This window comes from Eucyclogobius newberryi, unplaced genomic scaffold (assembly GCF_026437365.1).
Source record: "Eucyclogobius newberryi isolate DKJ021-1_F unplaced genomic scaffold, fEucNew1.0.hap1 SCAF_5, whole genome shotgun sequence".
Taxonomy (NCBI): Eukaryota; Metazoa; Chordata; class Actinopteri; order Gobiiformes; family Gobiidae; genus Eucyclogobius; species Eucyclogobius newberryi.
Window position 1 is genome coordinate 41,570,660 of NW_027316167.1, and position 20,565 is coordinate 41,591,224.

Below are 20,565 nucleotides of genomic sequence, written 5' to 3' on the forward strand. Positions count from 1 at the left end.
TGTCGCTGTGAAGATGCGGAACCTCGCCGGTCAGCAGCCATGTTTGTTTACATACAAACCGCATCACAACAAGCTGCGCGCAAGGTTTTCAGGGTTTAATCAACGCTCATCGGTCGAAATAGCGTCACTGCCACATCACTGCATACAGTTAGTCCGCGGCGCTAACAAAAATAGGTCTGTCTTTGGGAGCCGATTACAAGAAATCGGCAGCAAATCTTTTTGTGGAATTTTGTTTTGGGGGTTATTGTTACGAGCTTGGCAAGAGGAATCCTTTAAATATTTAGGCGTTGTCCTCCATAGAGAACTATTTATCCTAGAGAAAAATGATACTCCTTTCCTCCACTATTTCTTCTCCCAATTTCACTCACCAATCGTCCGTTTGATGAGTGGAATGAATCCATATCAAGATTTGTATGGCAGAAAACCTCAAATCTTATTAAAAACAAATCCTCAAATCCAGTGAAACTCATGGATGGTTTAGTGTCTCAGGGCTCTTTGGGTCAGTGAAATCAATCTCAGGCACTTGTGCCAATTAGTTTGCCAGGTCCAATTAAAGGAAGACTACTACTTAAGCAGACCACCAATAAAGCAATATGTGAAGGAAAAAGGATCTCTCTAGTGCAGAAAAGCATGAACAAAAACGTGATCATTGCTGAGAGAGATTTGTAGCTGATTCAGAGCACACACACGGATACATGCAGAGGCACAATGAGGAAGGTTTCTGCTAGACAAGTTGGATTAAGAGAGCAGCTGATAAAATGCCATTACTAAGTAAACCAGTTATTTGAGGTTGCTGGTGCAGAGGATCCTCCAGAGGCTCGGATCCTCCAGAGGCTCGGATCCTCCAGAGGCTCGGATCCTCCAGATGCTCACCAGCAGAAACGGCTCCAGTGGCTCAGAAATACATGAAGACTCATTTTCAAACAATCTTGTTCACTGATGAGTGCCACGCCACCCTGCATGTGGTGGACGGTTGGTGGACGGATGGTGGACGGCCACCATATCCCAACAAGGCTGCGACGTGAGCAAGGAGGAGGCGGGGTTATGTTTTGGGCCGGAATCATGGGGAGAGAGCTGGTCGGCCCCTTTAGGGTCCCTGTAGGTGTGAACATGACCTCTACATCATTGGCTGCTATGGGCATAAATGAAGAGAAACTCATGGTGTGGCCCCCATCTTCCCCTGACCTCAACCCTTTTGAGAACCTTTTGGAGCATCCGCAAGTGAAAGATTTACAGCAGCTCTGGGAGGATCTTCTGACATCCTGCAAAGAAATTCAAGCAGAAACTCTCCACAAACTCACACATTAGTGTTAGTAGTGGTAGTGGTTAGTAGTGGTAGTGGTAGTAGTATAATAATAACGAATGCAAGAATTTTGAATCTCCTATCAAATAAGGGTTCCCATGTTAAATTGTAACTTGACCTGTTCTGATGTTTTAATTAAAATGGCTTTTGATTTCAGCAAATATGAAATTCCTGCGACATACCTGAAGGTTTCAAAAGCCCCACAGATAATCTACTGTAACCATAAATATTCAAGGTAATTGAAAAACTAGTTTATCTTGACATCACTACCGGTGATAATTCCAGTTGATTGGACATGATTTGGAAAAGCTCACCTGTTTATAGAAGGTCCCAGATAACAGTGATGTCAGAGCTCAAACCAAGACATGAAGTCCAAGAAAATGTCTGTAAACTGCTGAAACAGGATTGTATCAATGCACAGATCTGGGGAAGGGACTGAAACATTTCTGCAGCATTGAAGGTCCTTCTGAGCATAGTGGCCTCCATCATCTGGAAAACAGAAAATGTTTGAAGCCACCTTCCTGAAGCTGGCTGCCCGGCCAAACTGAGCTATCGGGGAGACAACCTGATGGTGACTCTGCAGATCTCCGGTGTATCTGCAGAACTCCACCAATCAGGCCTGTATGGTAGAGAAGCCAAATGGAAGCGGTCACTCAGTAAATGGCACATGACAGCTGCCTGTAGTTTGCAAAAAAGCAGCTGAAGGACTCTCAGACCATGAGAAACAAAAATCTCTACACACAAACACGTGGCCAAGTTTGAGCGCAGTGGCCTCCATCATCTGTAAGGCTGAGCAAAATAATATGTCTAATAATATGTTTGCCGTAACCCGACTGACCCGGTTTGAAACTAGCCAACTGAAAAAAAAAGATCAGCTTTTTGTTGAAAAAACGTCAAAATCTTTTATTTTTCAATTGTTTCGCCGACTCACCGACCGGACTTTCCTTAACCGCTGTATCAAATATTTTTATCACGTTGGTAAACCTTTCTTTCATCCTCAGCAACTGATAACGCACTGCACAAAGCATGTGTGTTTTCTTATTCAGTCCCTACACATGCGTCTGTAACGAAACAAGAGCGCTCATGAGGTTGGTATATTGCTTTATACAAGTTAGTTTCCCTTTGACGGCACCACTGAAGTGTCCATAGGACATGTATTTCTCTATCAGGGTGTGAAATTTGACTTACGCAATGCATTCTGCATTCTGAAACACGCCCAGCACATCACAACAAACATGGCGGCGCCCGTGTCCCCCGCATGTTCCCCCCGCTCGCCTTCGCTACCAAAATAAAGGATAACGGCGTACAAAAGGTCGATTGAAATATCTTAAAATCGTGAGATTTAGTCTCCTGATCTGGTTGCTAGAGACGTTTTCCGCCATTGACTGTTGAAGCCTGACCCCTGGTGGTCACTCCGACTCAAAAAATGGCAAAATTTGGATCTTATTTTTTGCCTTCAAAGTAAAAAAAAATAAGAATTTGCCTACCGACCGACCCACTTAAAAAATGTTGACTCGGGTTAAAGCAAACAGACAATTTATTTTGGGGTAGCCTAATTGGAAAATGTTTGGAACCACTACTTCCTAGTGTGAGCACATGATTAAACTGATCATGTTAACCATGGCACAATGTACATGTGTCGCTGTCTCTAACTAACCCTAATTCCTCGTCTTGAAAACATGCGTAGTATCATTTGATCCTTTGTGCTTGCAGATCACATCTGGCTCTGTGCGGCTGGTGCTCCAGGACAGTAAGGCCCTGGTAAGTGAGTGGAAAGAGCCCCAGGGGAGGAACATCAGCGTGGCAGCCTGTAACCACACCCAGGTGGTGCTGGCGGTGGGACGGGCACTCTACTACCTGCAGATCCTCGCTGGAGAGCTTAAACAGATCAGGTAGGTTGAAAAACAGAAAACATTTGAATCTCTTTGCAGCAGTCCATATGCATTGCTCACTAATCTAAAGCATTCCTAGCGTTCTAATTATTCACCAAGAGTTTATAAGCACTTTCAGAACTTTCAGAGGGAGCGAGTTTTGCCATTACAGTAAAGCTAACAACCATTAGCATAGTAACAGCAAATTTCCTCTTTCACACAGAATAACATACTCTATAATAGAGCTGGGTTGAAATAATCGATTTTCCGATTTTTAATCGATTCGCATATTAATGACTCATTATCGATTCGTACGTCCAAAGATTGATTTTTAAATTTTTTTTTTTATTTTTTTTTATTTTTTTATTTTTTTAAATTAAAATTATTTTCTACATTTCCCTCAGTGAACTTCAATCTACCTTCAAGAAAGATAATTCAGGACTCCTGGATTCTCTTTCTTGAAGGTAGATTGACCCTTAACCTTTTCATCAGTCTTCCATCAGTAACTACAATACTTGTACGATTTGCTGTTTTAATATTGATATAATACTAGTTTTAATATGTTGCTTCTCTACACAGTCATGAAGTGAAGGAAACGGTTCAAATACATTTTTCATTTTTAATAACATTAACCCCCGGATCGAATCGAAATCGAATCGGAAATCAGATCGAAATCGGAGCGAATTGGATGGAATCTGAGAAATCGAAAAAATCGATTTTGAAACGTAAAAATCGGAATCGAATCGATTCTTTAAATTTGAATCGAAACCCAGCTCTACTCTATAATTGGATCCAAACCACTCACAGCGGTCTCATTTTTCACAGCAAGTGCTGCTTTTATGATGCACCTTGGATGGGGCAAAATGGATATTACATGAAACATTTTTAAGACGCTTAGGAATAGTGTAGGGATAACCCCTTAAACTCGTGGTTTATCTCTCTTTAACCTGACCTTTCCTCTGTAAATAGGCACATCTTGTGCACAGTGGCAGAGCGGTTCCATTCCTGGGCCAGACCAACATCACACTCTGGAGTCTGCATGTCCTTCCCGTGTGACCATGGGGTTTCTCTCGGGTTCTCTTGCTTCCTCTCACCGTCCAAACACATGCATGTGTTGGGTCAATTTATAACGCTCCCAATGGGAAATTACCAATCAAAAAAGATATGTATTGGGTTATGATAACTTAAATACCATTGCAGATGTTAAATGCATTTAAAACTTCAAGTTAAGGATAGGCACAGCTTTAAACAACAACAAATTATATTTGGAGACTTTAAAATAATAGGCCGTGGCTGCAGAGCCTCGGCGCGGTCAAATAGCGCAGCAGTTTCAGGAGCCGCGGCACTAAATAACATGGCAGTTTCGGCCGCGCGCTGCGGCTCTGTAGACACTCCCAAAATAATAACACAATTTGTCCCAAAAAGTTTGTATAGTTCCCCTTAAAGGTTTCCCAGTCTGTATCCTTTGCGCAGGTCCTCCCAGCGTCTATAATAGCCCAGAGTTCCGAAGTAGGCCCAAAAGTCCAAAAATAAATCCTTTCGTTAGTTGCAACAAAAAAGGCAGTTTTTAACTCCCGCAACACACCAAAAAATGAATGTGCCGCGTGCAGCCGAGCGTGGAGCGTGCAGCCGAGCGTGCAGCCGAGCGTGCAGCCGAGCGTGCAGCCGAGCGTGCAGCCGAGCGTGCAGCCGAGCGTGCAGCCGAGCGTGCAGCCGAGCGTGGAGCCGAGCGTGTCCGTGCCGTCACCACCGCGCCGAGCAAACAAAAAAGGAACGCTCTCACCGGTCTGTCCAATAAGACAAGGCTCTCGATTACTGCTCCAAACCCGGTGATAATCCAAAAAAGGTTGGCCTGGTGTCTGCACTAGTCCTTTGTTCCAGCTCCAGCAGCCTGACCGTGTGTCCAAAAGAAGAGAGAGAAATAGATTAACCCCCGACCCCGCATCAGCTGGCGGGCGATCAGCTGAGCAAATAAAAGAATAACTACACTTCATTAACAATACACATCTCACATCACATCAATTAGCATACATTTATAATTATATGTTGTCTGTGCTACAAATTGGCAACTGTAAATTGGCCCTAGTGATTGAATGTGAGAGTGAATGTTTGTGTGTGTGTGTTAACCCTGCGACAAACTGGACCCTGGCCAGGGTGTGCCCAGGCACCAGTCACCTGCGACCCTGAACGGGAGCAAGGGGTAGAAAATGAATGAATGAATAGTACATTTTGTGTTTTTGTAAAAGCTTCTTTTTTTTTGACAAAATGAAATCGCAGTGTGCTGTCTGCAGCTATTACTGTAATTTTCGGGCTTTTGAGCGCTCCTGAATACAAACCACGCCAACAAAATGTATACAGAAAAATGAAATTGGACATATACAAACCACACCTCTCAATATTCTGCAGGTGCTCACGTAACATGAGATATTTACACATAAATGCTCCGGTTGACTTTTAAAGCGCGGGTTTTGCTGCGCAGTGGACCGCGGGGGCCAATTCAACTTATTTCTCAGTGAAAATGAATTGTAATAAATCACACAGCATTTTGAAGCATAAACTATAGAAAACACATCACATCTGTCCATACTTTCCCCTCATTTCACTGCAGCAGGTTCTAAACTGCAGACTGCCGTACATCACATGTGCACGCTCCATGTGTCTCTGCGTTTAGCCGCGTCTAGATTCACTTCCTCATTAGACTAATGAACCAGACTAATGAACCAGACCAGTGAATATGAGTCTGATTGTAATAAAACACACAGCATTTTGAAGCTTAACACACAGCGAACACAGTGCTTCCACTGTTGTCTTTTTCACTTGTGCTTTGGGCTAGAGTGCCCCTCGATGGCCGTTAGCCAGTAAACTCTAAATGAACCGCACCTTTATATAAACCTGCAAGGTTCATAGTGTGGGTAAAAAAGTAGCGGCTTAAAGTTAAAAGATTACGGTAATAAAGTATTTTTATTCTCATCAACTCGGAGGTAAGAGCCAAAAGCCGCACTGCTTTGGTCGTCCACCCTAGTTTCACTTCACCATCTGAAAAAAGCTGCTCTAAAGTGCACATGCTTGAAAATGTATTTATGTGGATATAAACGATGTGCCAGTGGGTTTGTTAAAGCTAGGAACTAGTTGGACCGATTTTAATACTTAATTCCTCCTTCCGCGAGATGATTCGGGTTCCCAAGCTCCCAAGGCAATCAATAGTATTATAGTTTAATAGACTTTCACTAAACATGTAGTCAGTCTGTATACGTTTTGTGAATTATTATTATTTTGTCATTTGAAAAGCATGTGCCATGGAAATATTTGTTTTCTTTCTTGCATAACATGACACCATTTCCCCTTCATCCACAGCACCACAGAGATGGAACACGAGGTGGCCTGCCTGGACATCACGCCGCTGGGGGAGCCGGGCGGTGAATCGCCCTTGTGCGCTGTGGGACTGTGGACGGACATCTCTGCGCGGGTGCTCAAGCTGCCCTGCTTCACAGCCCTGCACAAGGAGATGCTGGGAGGAGGTGAGAGGTCATGCACCGCTAACACCTGCTACAGATACTTGAGCTTTTAACCATGTTATAGCATCTCCCTCATCAAAAGCACACCTGGAGTTGTATTTAGCTTCATTCAATCTAGTCTGATGAATCCTGTGTAGGGTATTCTTACTAGTACAAGTACTGTAAGGTTATGAATGTCCTCCCACTCGTGAAAGAGGGCGAAAATGTAGTAATTTATTCAAATGTATTTGCTCGTTGAAGGTTTGTGAGAACGTAACCGTGACATTGACACCTTTTCTGGAAATGAATGAACACTTTACCAAATGTGGTTCATGAAGTTTTATTGACCAAATAATTAAACAGATATATGAATTTGGAATATGTAAATGAGTCAATAACAGATGGAAACGCTACACATGATGGTTCTAGATCTGTCTAGTTTTATGTTAGTTAATTCTAAGATAATATTATCAGCCTTTGAAGTGCATTATACAAACTGAACCAGAAACTATGAGGAGATCGGCCTGCGTGGAGTCCGAGGGAGGCGACACGGACAAACAGGGGTCACTCAGGGGTCCACACCCAGCTCGATCCACACGCTGGCCGGAGCACAGCTGCTCTGGAGCTCCAGGCTCTGACGGTGTCAGGCCAAAGAAGCCCTGGATCGGGTTCAGTGATCTGCGTTCTCCTTGGCTCTGAGGCGTCCCTCAGATAGAAAGGGCCGTTGCACTGTGAGACTGGTCTGAAGAGACTGTCCTGGACTTGAAAAGTTGCAAAAACGTCCCTTACTTGAGTTTGCATGATGCAGTCTCAATCACGTCCAAAAACGGGCACAGAAATCTTATTTATGGGAGTGAAAAGTTAGCTTCCGCAGGCGTGTCTCTGGAATGTCTTTGCATTGTAGCTTAGCTTAGCATCGCTAGGCCAGACTTGAGCCCTCATCTCCCGAGATCTGAGCTCATGGACCTCCTCAGATGGAACTTTCTGATGGAACCCTCAGATAGAACCGAGTTTGTCTTCTTTCTCTCCCTGACTTACCCCTGCGGGGATTGAGTTTTGCCGCCATTGTTCAACCAATCAGCACGCACGCTGAGTCAGAGCTTGATAGGGGAAGAAGATCTGGAGTAATGTAGCCATTGTTTAGCTTTAACATTAGGCCACATAGTTACAAAGGTAAAATTATCCACAAGACAAGTTGTAAAACTGTTAAATGAACATGTAGAACACAATAACATTATGTACAGTAAAGTCATCTTGTGGACAACAAAACCACATAGTCTTCTTAGCATTTTAGCTTTTGTCTTGGGGAGAAAATGAATTAATTTTAATTTCAAAAGAAGTCATTCGATGGAAAAGGTTGTTACCAACGTTCACTGCTCCTGCAGTGATGCCATAAATCTCCACGTGGGGATTGTACGTGGTACCACCTTAGTGTGCATTCCTGTCACCATGGCAACATCCAGAGGTCATCTGCAGATTGCTACTCCTGTTTCATTAAAGGCATAATAGAGGATTTTTGGCGAGCAATCAGAGTCTTATTTCCTTGTGGCGTGGATGTCAGTCATTCCCTGCGTGCTACTGCACACCTGCAGCCTCGTTTCCATGGCTACGCATGCGTGGTTGATATGCCGGTGTGTGTTTAGCGAGTTCCGTCAGTGTACAGTACAAAAATGACCACAGAGAAAGACTGTTCAAGCTGTTCAAGGTGTGCGCATTTAAAAAAAAAAAATAGATTTGAGAACTCAAGCGACTATTATTCCTATTCCTGTTGTGCCCCACTTCATGATGTTGACCAGTGGCACAGAGCATGTTGGGCTTAACCGTTCAAAGCACATGTCAGTTGTTCATAATGTGAGACCTTTTAACACTAAAGTTTGACATTAATCCATGCCCGCTAAGTCCACTGGGGTTTAGTCTCCTGGAGAGAGATGTGTCCAGTCTGATCTTTTGGCCGTGTTTGATGCGATGGACCATAACCTCTTCACACTGTCACAGGAGCTGCTCAGACAGGCTCAACTGACAGCTCCACACACTCCACATAACAAGCATAAAGTTATTCCAAAAGTCATCCAGCAAGTCAGAGCTCATAATATTCCACAGTTGGGTTTATTTTTGATACTTGTCATTCACACCACATGCATATTTCTCACTGCATCATAGCAACAGTTTTTTCCCTCTACTAATGTCTGGGAGGGGGAATTATCGATGGTCGCAAATTAATTTGTTGCGCGTATATTGAATATGTTTTGTCTAATACTTTCAAGAGCTTTTTAGAAAGCCACAGAGGCCCCTTCCTCATGAGCCCCTCACAGAAGCCCCTTCCTCATGAGCCCCTCAGAGGCCCCTTCCTCATGAGCTCCTCACAGAGGCCCCTTCCTCATGAGCCCCTCACAGAGGCCCCTTCCTCATGAGCTCCTCACAGTAGGCCCCTTCCTCATGAGCCCCTCACAGAGGCCCCTTCCTCATGAGCTCCTCACAGAGGCCCCTTCCTCATGAGCCCCTCACAGAGGCCCCTTCCTCATGAGCTCCTCACAGTAGGCCCCTTCCTCATGAGCCCCTCACAGAAGCCCCTTCCTCATGAGCCCCTCACAGAGGCCCCTTCCTCATGAGCCCCTCACAGTAGGCCCCTTCCTCATGAGCTCCTCACAGAGGCCCCTTCCTCATGAGCCCCTCACAGAGGCCCCTTCCTCATGAGCCCCTCACAGTAGGCCCCTTCCTCATGAGCCCCTCACAGAAGCCCCTTCCTCATGAACCCCTCACAGAGGCCCCTTCCTCATGAGCCCCTCACAGAGGCCCCTTCCTCATGAGCCCCTCACAGAGGCCCCTTCCTCATGAGCCCCTCACAGAGGCCCCTTCCTCATGAGCCCCTCACAGAGGCCCCTTCCTCATGAGCTCCTCACAGAGGCCCCTTCCTCATGAGCCCCTCACAGAGGCCCCTTTCTCATGAGCCCCTCACAGAGGCCCCTTCCTCATGAGCCCCTCACAGAGGCCCCTTCCTCATGAGCTCCTCACAGAGGCCCCTTCCTCATGAGCCCCTCACAGAGGCCCCTTCCTCATGAGCCCCTCACAGAGGCCCCTTCCTCATGAACCCCTCACAGAGGCCCCTTCCTCATGAGCCCCTCACAGAGGCCCCTTCCTCATGAGCCCCTCACAGAGGCCCCTTCCTCATGAGCCCCTCACAGATTCTTCTTTCTCACAAGCTCTTTAGAGATGTTTCTTCCTCTTGAGGCCCTATGATCTTTGAGCTATCAGCAGCCAGTGTAGCCGTGAGAACTCGGTCTTAATGCTGCTAGATCTACAAATCAAGTTATATTGGGTAATAATGGACTCAGACTTGAACTTTAATAGCCACGTCAAATCAATAACATCAGCAGCTTTTTACCATGTCGGTGTAATCCCTCATTCGTCCAGGCGTGTTCCATTGTAGAAAAAGCTTCAGTTGTTTCATCTGGACTCAGTTAGAAAAAAATAGACGTTTCGACTCTCATCCAAGAGTCATTGTCAATAAAAGAATTTAGATCGAGAACTCCGATATTAATACTGTTCTGTGGTAAGACCCGCCCATTGGGAGGAGCCTTCCTGAAGTAGAAAGAGTTGTTTGTTTCAACAGAAACTCCCCCCTTGTATCTACCGAGCCTATTCAGAATCTTAATGGGCTATTAGAATCCTCTTTGTCTTTGTGAGACCCTGGCTCAACCACCCTGAGTACCTGATTAGCATCTAAATGTCCTGGTCCTGGTCCTCTACCTTTCCAGGTAGTTAGTGCCATATGAACCATCTCGGACTCTGAGAACCTCAGGGACCGGCCTCCTGCTGGTGCCAGAGTCAGGACTAAACATGGAGCGGCCTCCTGCTGGTGCCAGAGTCAGGACTAAACATGGGAAATCTATTTCAGTTTTATGCAGCTAAAATCTGGAACATTCTTCCTGAAGATGAGAGACACGTTCTACTCTGACAATGTTCAAATCTAAGACAAATCAGTTTTGATTAGCTGTTAATGTGACTGAAAGGATTTTACCTACTCGTTTTGATTAGCTGTTAATGTGACTGAAAGGATTTTACCTACTCTTTTATGTCTTAAACTGTTTTGTGATTTCTCTCATGTCTTGTCATGTGGTTTATTTTCTTCCTGTTGTGAAGCACTTTGAATTGCCTTGTGTACAAATAAACTTGCCTTGCCTTTAACACTTTGCGCGTCAACAACAACTACTATTATTACCGTTACTATTATTTAAAAAAAGGTTCCAACACTAGACAAGTAGAAAAGTCTCTTTTATTTCTGCTGCAGCCTGTACTGTGTAAGCTGTATAATGTTGGTTGCCAGCCAGAGCTATAATTCAATGCATTTCTTGACATTCCTGCCTCTGCTCCTGGGGGGTGGGGGTGGGGCGGTTCTGAGTACTTTTCTGGGTGGAATACATGATTTGTTTGTGTCCTTTCAGAGATCATCCCCCGTTCCATCCTCATGACCACGTTTGAGGGCAGCTACTACCTGCTTTGTGCGCTAGGAGACGGCGCGCTCTTCTACTTCGGACTGGACCTCACCTCTGGTACGGCTCCATCTCTCCTCTGCTCAGAGTTACATCGCTTTAACTGTCCCCTTTCCAGCTCCAGGGGGAAAATGGCATGTATAGCAACAGTGAACCCGTATGAACTATCCTTTTGGCGTCCCATGGGTGGGAAAGGCACATGTGTGCCATCACGTACTCGTGTGCCATCACGCTCCCCAATCACAAAGCCTGATAATCTACACATCAAATTAAACCTTAAAGTCTCATTTTCACGTGCAACAATCACAGATCGAACAGACACGGTCTTTGTACAGAAAAGCTCAAAGTAAAAGTTTCGACTTTCCTTACCTTGAAGGCTCTGTACACGTCAAACTTCAATATTTCCCCACAAGATTGGTCTCAATCCGTTCGTAATGGTCCAACGAATAAAATCCAGTAAAACAATTAAATCCAATTAGGGATGCAGACCTAAACCCACGTTCAGGTTCAAGTCCGGATTTGAATCCAGAGGTTTAGGTTTAGGTCCGGACTCATTAGATCCAGACCTAAACCATGCCATATTTACATAATGTTACAACAGCATAACACAAGACACTTGGCTAAATTAAGTTGAAGACACTTGCACAAGGACAACTATCAAACACAAGGCTTAACTGCAGAGTGAAATAAACTCAACTTGTCTGCTTTATTCACTGTTTTTAACAGAAGTTACAACTTACAAATCACAAGCTACTAGCTAAGACTCAACTCAACAACAAGAGCATGTTGAGTATTGTTGACAGAGTCAGTCTGGGTCAAGGGTCAAAGTAGCTGTTTCATCTGATACAATGTTTTGCCTTTAGACACATTTCCATCTTTAATGTTCAGATCCATTGGCATCAAAAGTCAGATAAAACCTTCAAACAGACAAAACACCAGTGTAAATAATGAAGTCACAGTGTAAAATAACAGAGTTACAAAAACTAGCATAAATGTCAACTTGAATCACTATAAAGCATCAACTTAGCAGTGTCAAAAGTAGAATATGAAAATATTTTACACAACAAATCAAAATAATACATCATATTAGCAGCATTAAACACTAGACCATATTTAACTGTAGAATACAAATACAAAATACTAATACAAAATATAAACTCCAATTAATGAATGCAGCAATTAAGCAATATTATTTTGACTTTACTTTGTATTTACTTAATGTCAAATACATCACACCACAACATAACACTTAAGTTATTTCATTCATATTTACACCCAAACCAAAGACCACGCTGACCCGCAGCACATAAACCTACACATAAACGCACACAGCGGCCACAGCTTAAAACAGTTCAGATAAAGCCAGCGATCTTACCGGCTTCACTTCAGTGTTCACGTGTGGATACACGGTTCACTTCAGTGTTCACGTGTGGATACACGGTTCACTTCAGTGTTCACGTGTGGATACACGGTTCACTTCAGTGTTCACGTGTGGATACACGGTTCTGTCTCTTGCATCTTTAAACTTATTTTGCTGGCTTCACTTCTGCCCTGAAGACGCGTGCGTCACTAATTAGGGTCCGTGTGCGCTATTGACGGTGGCGCATGGCAGTGTTTACGTCTTTTCTAGCGCGAATTTCGCGATCAATGGAAGGTTTAAGATGGTCTAGATTCTAGAACAAAAAGGATATGTATTTGAGTGCTATATTTTATGTGAGTCCAGAACCGAATCACCGGGGTTTCGTTTTTTTTTTGACCTGAAGTCCAGATCCGGTCCTTCGTAGCGGTACGCATCCCTAGGTCCAATACATACGGTATGTTGGATCCATGAAGGCCTCCATGTTGCAGAAAAAAAGTTTTTGTCAACTGCATTTTTCTTTTTCTTTTGCCCATATCAAAGAGAATAGGATTTTCACCGCAATGTCCTTGCTACAGAAGTTAACAGGAAGTGTTAGCTTTTGATTGACACCAAGATTAGCCAATCAGGAGGGTTTTGGCAGTTCTACGGCCCAGTAAAGCCAATGAAGTGTCACATAGAGATGCAAATTACGCACAAGTCCCACCCTTGCTAAACCATCCAGTTAGATTACAGACTGTGTTTGACGCTACAGACAAACAGCCAATGGGAGACGAGCACGGGGATGTGTAACATCTATGGGGTTTCTCCAAAAAGTTCCACTTTAGAGCCGTGCGATGGTTCTATGCGCAAAACGTGCTCAAATAAGACTTGTTTTTGTCTATTTTTATTGTGAAACATTTTTTTTTATTTATGGAATATCAAATCAAATCAAATCAATTTATTTTTGTAAGGCCCAAAATCACAACAACAGTTGCCTCTGAGGGCCACAGGGAGAAATGAATCCACAATGTCTGTGGTGGCGATGAAGTCAGACAATGTCTGTGGTGGCGATGAAGTCAGACAATGTCTGTGGTGGCGATGAAGTCAGACAATGTCTGTGGTGGCGAGGGACGATGTCCCAGGGTCCTCTGTCCTTAGACTCTCCTTCTCGGCCAGGAAAAACTACAAAAAAAACCTCTTTGGGAAAAAAGCGTAGAAACCTGGAGGAGTTCCAGTGAAGGAGAGATCCGACTCTCACAGACGGACACGAGGGAGACTGGAGCTGGACCCACTCTTCAGGCAGATGAGGGACCGACCGAATATGAATTTCAATATAATAATATAGTGTCTCTGTGTAAAGAAATGGATTCCTCTAGTTGTAAGCTTTCAATAGAGCCCTCATTGATGTATTTAGGTTGAAGAAGTCAAAAGTGATCAAATGTTTTCTAAATGTGACCAGTTTGGATAGATTTGGACGAGGGAACGGTCCTTTTATCCAATTATTACAAAAAGTGTGGTAAAATACTTGTTTCTACAGATAATGATCTTACATTTGAAACTTAAGTGGCCAACTAGTTTTTGTAATGACATATAGTGTATTTCAGGCCTCACATACAAACAGCAGCTATAAACAGCCTCATATTTAACAAAAAACTTGTAGTTCTAACTGTTGAGGGTCAAAATAGAGAATGTTACCTTTACACAGAGACTGACTTTTTGTATATAATCCACGTACTTAAAAACAAGTATGGTTTTAATTACTAGAGGTGTCTTTAGAGACAGTTGGACAACAATCCGCCTAAGGATAACAGGTATAATTAGTACAATTTGTTTTGTTGACTATGTGTTTTATCAATTCCTTTTAACATTCCCATCACAGTGTTTCCGTGTGTTTTTTAAAGTCCATTTAGTCCAGAGAACAATTACAATTATCAAAATACGATTGTCGCAGCTCTAATAAACGTATACTGTAGTTGGTTGTCTCTTTTTCTTTGTCTTTATATATTTGATTTGCAATTTTCATGAGCCAGAACTGACTGACATGTCTGAATAATACAGATGCAATTACTTTGGTTTTGTTAAGTATGTGTCAAAACGATCAAATGTTTTTGATGGAACACAAATCCACTGGTCACAAAGGATGTTTATATAAAATGATAGTGTGGTCAGTGGAAGGATGCACTCAGGCACCGTCCACCCACACGGCTCGCTGGCTGAGCTGCATTAGCATTGACCCTCTTTCTCCGCTCCCACAGGGGCCCTCAGCGAGCGCAAGAAGGTGACACTGGGCACCCAACCCACTGTGCTGAGGACCTTCAGATCTCTGTCCACCTCCAACGTGTTTGCCTGCTCTGACCGACCTACAGTCATCTACTCGTCCAACCACAAGCTGGTCTTCTCAAACGTCAACCTGAAGGAGGTCAACTACATGTGCCCCCTGAACTCTGAAGGTTATCCCGACAGGTAGAAGACACGCCTTCATTTCTGATCTGCTGCTAGTGTGCTTTGTTAGTTCATCTACATAAACTGCAAGTACTACCCTTAACTCTCTGATTAATTAATATTTCTCTATTGTGGGTTATTCTGAAGTATATGAGGATTTCTGAGGATTTTTAATGACAAAATAACTTAAGAGAGACAGTTTTTGCTTTCTAAGCCCAACTTTGTTGACACTTCTTCAAAAATATGTCTTTTAATTTGTGACAGAAATAGTTAAAGCTGCACCCTTCTTTCAACCCCGGGATCCCGTCTGGTCTTTTCAAAGCGTTTAACACACTTGGTCCCAGGTATTTGATCGTGTGACTGCATCATCGACATCAGGATGTGTCCAGGGGGCTCGAGGGTCCACAGTCGAACCACAGTAAAAACATGAGGTTTTCAGCAGAAAGCCGACTTTGGAGGAATTTGAACATTGTGTTAAATGGCACAGATTAAAATTCTGTTATGCTTATATACATGACATAATTACAAAGGCCATTTTAGGTGTTTTTTCAAAAGACCAAATAAAATCTAATCAAAATCAATCAATGTGAAAAAAATAAATATTTTTTCCATATCACCAGCCCTATTGTGTCCCAAATGCTCTAAAGTGTGCAATGGTACAACCCAGGGCTTCTCAAAGTGTGTGGGGCGCACCCGTTTGGGCGGGTGCCGTGCCAAGGGGGGGTGCAAGACGTTTGGAGAAATGTGCGTGACCGACCTGCTCTGAACAACAGTTTGTCTCTAAATATGAAAGGGCAGTGGAGAGTGGGTCAGCCTGGCTCTGCGGCCCTCACACACACGTCTGACCCTCACACACACGTCTGACCCTCACACACACGTCTGACCCTCACACACACACGTCTAACCCTCACACACACGTCTGACCCTCACACACACGTCTGACCCTCACACACACGTCTGACCCTCACACACACGTCTGACCCTCACACACACGTCTGACCCTCACACACACACGTCTGACCCTCACACACACACGTCTGACCCTCACACACACACGTCTGACCCTCACACACACACGTCTGACCCTCACACACACGTCTGACCCTCACACACACACGTCTGACCCTCACACACACACGTCTGACCCTCACACACACGTCTGACCCTCACACACACACGTCTAACCCTCACACACACGTCTGACCCTCACACACACGTCTGACCCTCACACACACGTCTGACCCTCACACACACGTCTGACCCTCACACACACGTCTGACCCTCACACACACACGTCTGACCCTCACACACACACGTCTGACCCTCACACACACACGTCTGACCCTCACACACACACGTCTGACCCTCACACACACGTCTGACCCTCACACACACACGTCTGACCCTCACACACACACGTCTGACCCTCACACACACGTCTGACCCTCACACACACACGTCTAACCCTCACACACACGTCTGACCCTCACACACACGTCTGACCCTCACACACACGTCTGACCCTCACACACACGTCTGACCCTCACACACACACGTCTGACCCTCACACACACACGTCTGACCCTCACACACACACGTCTGACCCTCACACACACGTCTGACCCTCACACACACACGTCTGACCCTCACACACACACGTCTGACCCTCACACACACACGTCTGACCCTCACACACACGTCTGACCCTCACACACGTTTGACCCTCACACACACGTCTGACCCTCACACACACGTCTGACCCTCACACACACACGTCTGATCCTCACACACACGTCTGACCCTCACACACACGTCTGACCCTCTCACACACACGTCTGACCCTCACACACACGTCTGACCCTCACACACACACGTCTGACCCTCACACACACGTCTGACCCTCTCACACACACGTCTAACCCTCACACACACGTCTGACCCTCACACACACACGTCTGACCCTCACACACACGTCTGACCCTCACACACGTTTGACCCTCACACACACGTCTGACCCTCACACACACACGTCTGACCCTCACACACACGTCTGACCCTCACACACACGTCTGATCCTCACACACACGTCTGACCCTCACACACACGTCTGACCCTCACACACACGTCTGACCCTCTCACACACACACGTCTGACCCTCACACACACACGTCTGACCCTCACACACACGTCTGACCCTCTCACACACACGTCTGACCCTCACACACACACGTCTGACCCTCACACACACGTCTGACCCTCTCACACACACGTCTGACCCTCACACACACGTCTGACCCTCACACACACGTCTGACCCTCTCACACACGTCTGACCCTCACACACACGTCTGACCCTCACACACACGTCTGACCCTCACACACACACGTCTGACCCTCACACACACACGTCTGACCCTCACACACACACGTCTGACCCTCACACACACACGTCTGACCCTCACACACACACGTCTGACCCTCACACACACACGTCTGACCCTCACACACACACGTCTGACCCTCACACACACGTCTGACCCTCTCACACACGTCTGACCCACACACACACACACACACACACACACACACACACGACACACACACGCACGTTTGACAAAGTCTTTAGAAAAGACATGAAAAACCCACGACATTGATCACTGAAACTCCAAAATAGTGGATTTATGTCATAAAGACTGCTCATACAGGAGTAACACTGCAGTATTTACAGACTAATATTAATTATTCATGGTTTATTTGACTTTGCTCTCACATTGGTGGAGAAAACAGACTGGATTAACTTTTTGCTTCAGATGTTACAGATTACTGATTACAGACTTTAGAGCACGCGTCTGGACTTAAGAGTGCTTTGTTGATCAGTGCGTCAAAGCGTCTCTGTAGAAGCCTTCATTTAACCGTGATGTGCCCCAATCAAAGACTCACTGAGTCTTCTCTTGTGATGCATTGTGGGTGTTGTGACAGTGCAAACAGAAGCACCGCGTTAACATGAGCCGTTCACCGACTATTGACCGCCAAGGGCACAAACAAATGGTTAAAGCAAAATGGAAAACGAGCATCCCTAGTACAGACATGTAAGAGAATGAGACCGCTGTGTGCTGTCTGCATCCACACGTTATTCCCCTCAAAGCAGGAATGCGCTGAACATGCCAATGTCTGTTAGCTTTACTCTTGACTGCCAAAATCTGCTCTTAAAGTTGTGAAAAGTGCTTATAAAGTCATCACAGTGAATAATTAGAATGTTAGAAATGCATTAAGTGAGTTTAAAATGAACTACCGGTAGTTCTGTTTTCTGCATTTGTATGTAACTGTTCCCGTCTGTCTATCCTTATTCAAGAGTTTAAAAAAAGAGTTTTTAATGTTACCCCCGACAAAACGGCCCAATGTCGTCTTGCTTTAGCCACTTCCTCTTATTCTGATCCCATGGAAGTGGGTGAAAGGAGCAGTGGTAGTTGTAGTTGGATGAAGTACAAATAAAAGTCTTCCGTATCTGGTCATCCGCTTGGCTCATCGTCCTGTTTATGGATCATTCTAATGAAAAGCCCTTATTACCCAAAGAGCTGAAAACGACCAGCACCAATAAGAAGGCCAGAAGTGTAATACAGACTCATACTTTGGTCCTGCTTCTACTGCTTGTGTTAATATTGTTTTTGTCCTCTTCCTCCTCCAGCCTGGCTCTGGCTAACAACAGCACTCTGACCATCGGCACCATAGATGAGATCCAGAAGCTGCACATCCGCACGGTGCCGCTCTACGAGTCTCCCAGGTCAGACCATCCTCTCGCTCAGCACCGCCTCATACAGACTCCATTCATACTGCTCATATTTGCACTTGCACAGCTTCCAGGCTTTGCTCTGATTCAATTTGCTTTTACTTGCTCTTCTTTTTTGGTACATCTACTATAAAAGATGTCTTCTGTGCCTCAAACTCTGCGTGAGAGACTGAGAGTATCACTTTTTAAATGAATAAGGCCCTCCTCTCCCTGTGGAAATGTCATTAAATGTAACCGTGCCGACTGATCTTCTCCTCGTCACACGTTTCTCACTTTATTGCTTTCATTTCATTTTGGCAAATTGACAGACATATTCAAAATGCACTGTACTTAAAACAAATAATTCATTTAAACTTTTCTTAACCTGCCATGGAATGAGACATACACCAGATGCTATTCCTTAACACATAGAGAACACAATTCAACTTAGAATATGAAACGACACAAAAATATCAGACATTTGTATGGCATGCATGGGAGAAAACGCCGGGACAGGAGGATCACGCAGGCTGCGTACAACAGCCTGCGTGATCCTCCTGTGTCTCACACCGTTTTTTCTCATGTTGGTTGGTTTTATTAGATATTCTGGAATAGGCGGGTCACATTTCTCATTGGTCAGCCTCACATCAAGGCACTTGGTATTTTTCCATAGAGATCAAGCCTTGGGTAAACATTACCTAAACTCCTCTGGGCTGTCACCCCCCCTCCTAGGGTAAACATCCTTTGGCCCATCTTTACGACCCCTTCACAAATGCAATTTTTCACACACCCGTTCTTCTCTGAGACTAATGATGCAGATAATATATCATTATTATGCAGATAAAATACATCACAGAAATATAATCATACATTCACATTTTATCACATAACCGTTCCACCACAAAAATTAACAAATACACTTTTTTTTTTATCAAACCTATATGAAGCATAATATTTGCTCCATGTTATGCAAATGTGGAGAGAAATATGCCACTGTAATCCACAATATTAAATCGAGAGACATAGAGTACTTTGCTTCAGAGTGGTTGATTTTGTGCTTTATGCTGTAAATGATCAGGTGTGGACACGGCGCTGCACACGCACGGCGCTGCACACGCACGGCGCTGCCACACACACGGCGCTGCCACACACGGCGCTGCCACACACGGCGCTGCACACGCACGGCGCTGCACACGCACGGCGCTGCACACGCACGGCGCTGCACACGCACGGCGCTGCACACGCACGGCGCTGCCACACACGGCGCTGCCACACACGGCGCTGCCACACACGGCGCTGCCACACACGGCGCTGCACACACACGGCGCTGCACACACACGGCGCTGCACACACACGGCGCTGCACACACACGGCGCTGCCACACACGGCGCTGCACACACACATGAACGAGACATGGAACATGCAGAAGATAAACCAATGAGAGCTGTGCATGGAGCTGAGCTGTGGCGAATCCCAGGTCTGCGCCGCGTGTGCGTCTGCGCCGCGTGTGCGTCTGCGCCGCGTGTGCGTCTGCGCCGCGTGTGCGCGTCTGCGCCGCGTGTGCGCGTCTGCGCCGCGTGTGTGCGCGTCCGCGCCGCGTGTGTGCGCGTCCGCGCCGCGTGTGTGCGCGTCCGCGCCGCGTGTGCGCGTCTGCGCCGCGTGTGCGCGTCTGCGCCGCGTGTGCGCGTCTGTCTGCGCCGCGTGTGCGCGTCTGTCTGCGCCGCGTGTGCGCGTCTGCGCCGCGTGTGCGCGTCTGGCAAGGCAAGGCAAGTTTATTTGTAGAGCACATTTCATACACAAGGCAATTCAAAGTGCTTCACAGCAGGAAAAATGCATTCAAATCACAAAGAAATTACAGAAA

General features: G+C 45.4%; 1 protein-coding gene across 1 annotated transcript in view; it reads left to right on the top strand.

The window, feature by feature from the left end:
• The window catches only part of ddb1 (damage-specific DNA binding protein 1), a 131,878-nt gene that overhangs the window by 41,964 nt on the left and 69,349 nt on the right, over positions 1-20,565 (top strand). The window contains exons 13-17 of the mRNA XM_072465912.1: positions 3,017-3,195; positions 6,529-6,692; positions 11,111-11,218; positions 14,753-14,960; positions 18,624-18,719. Coding sequence (XP_072322013.1) covers positions 3,017-3,195; positions 6,529-6,692; positions 11,111-11,218; positions 14,753-14,960; positions 18,624-18,719 — 755 coding nt within the window. The remainder of the gene's footprint in view (positions 1-3,016; positions 3,196-6,528; positions 6,693-11,110; positions 11,219-14,752; positions 14,961-18,623; positions 18,720-20,565) is intronic.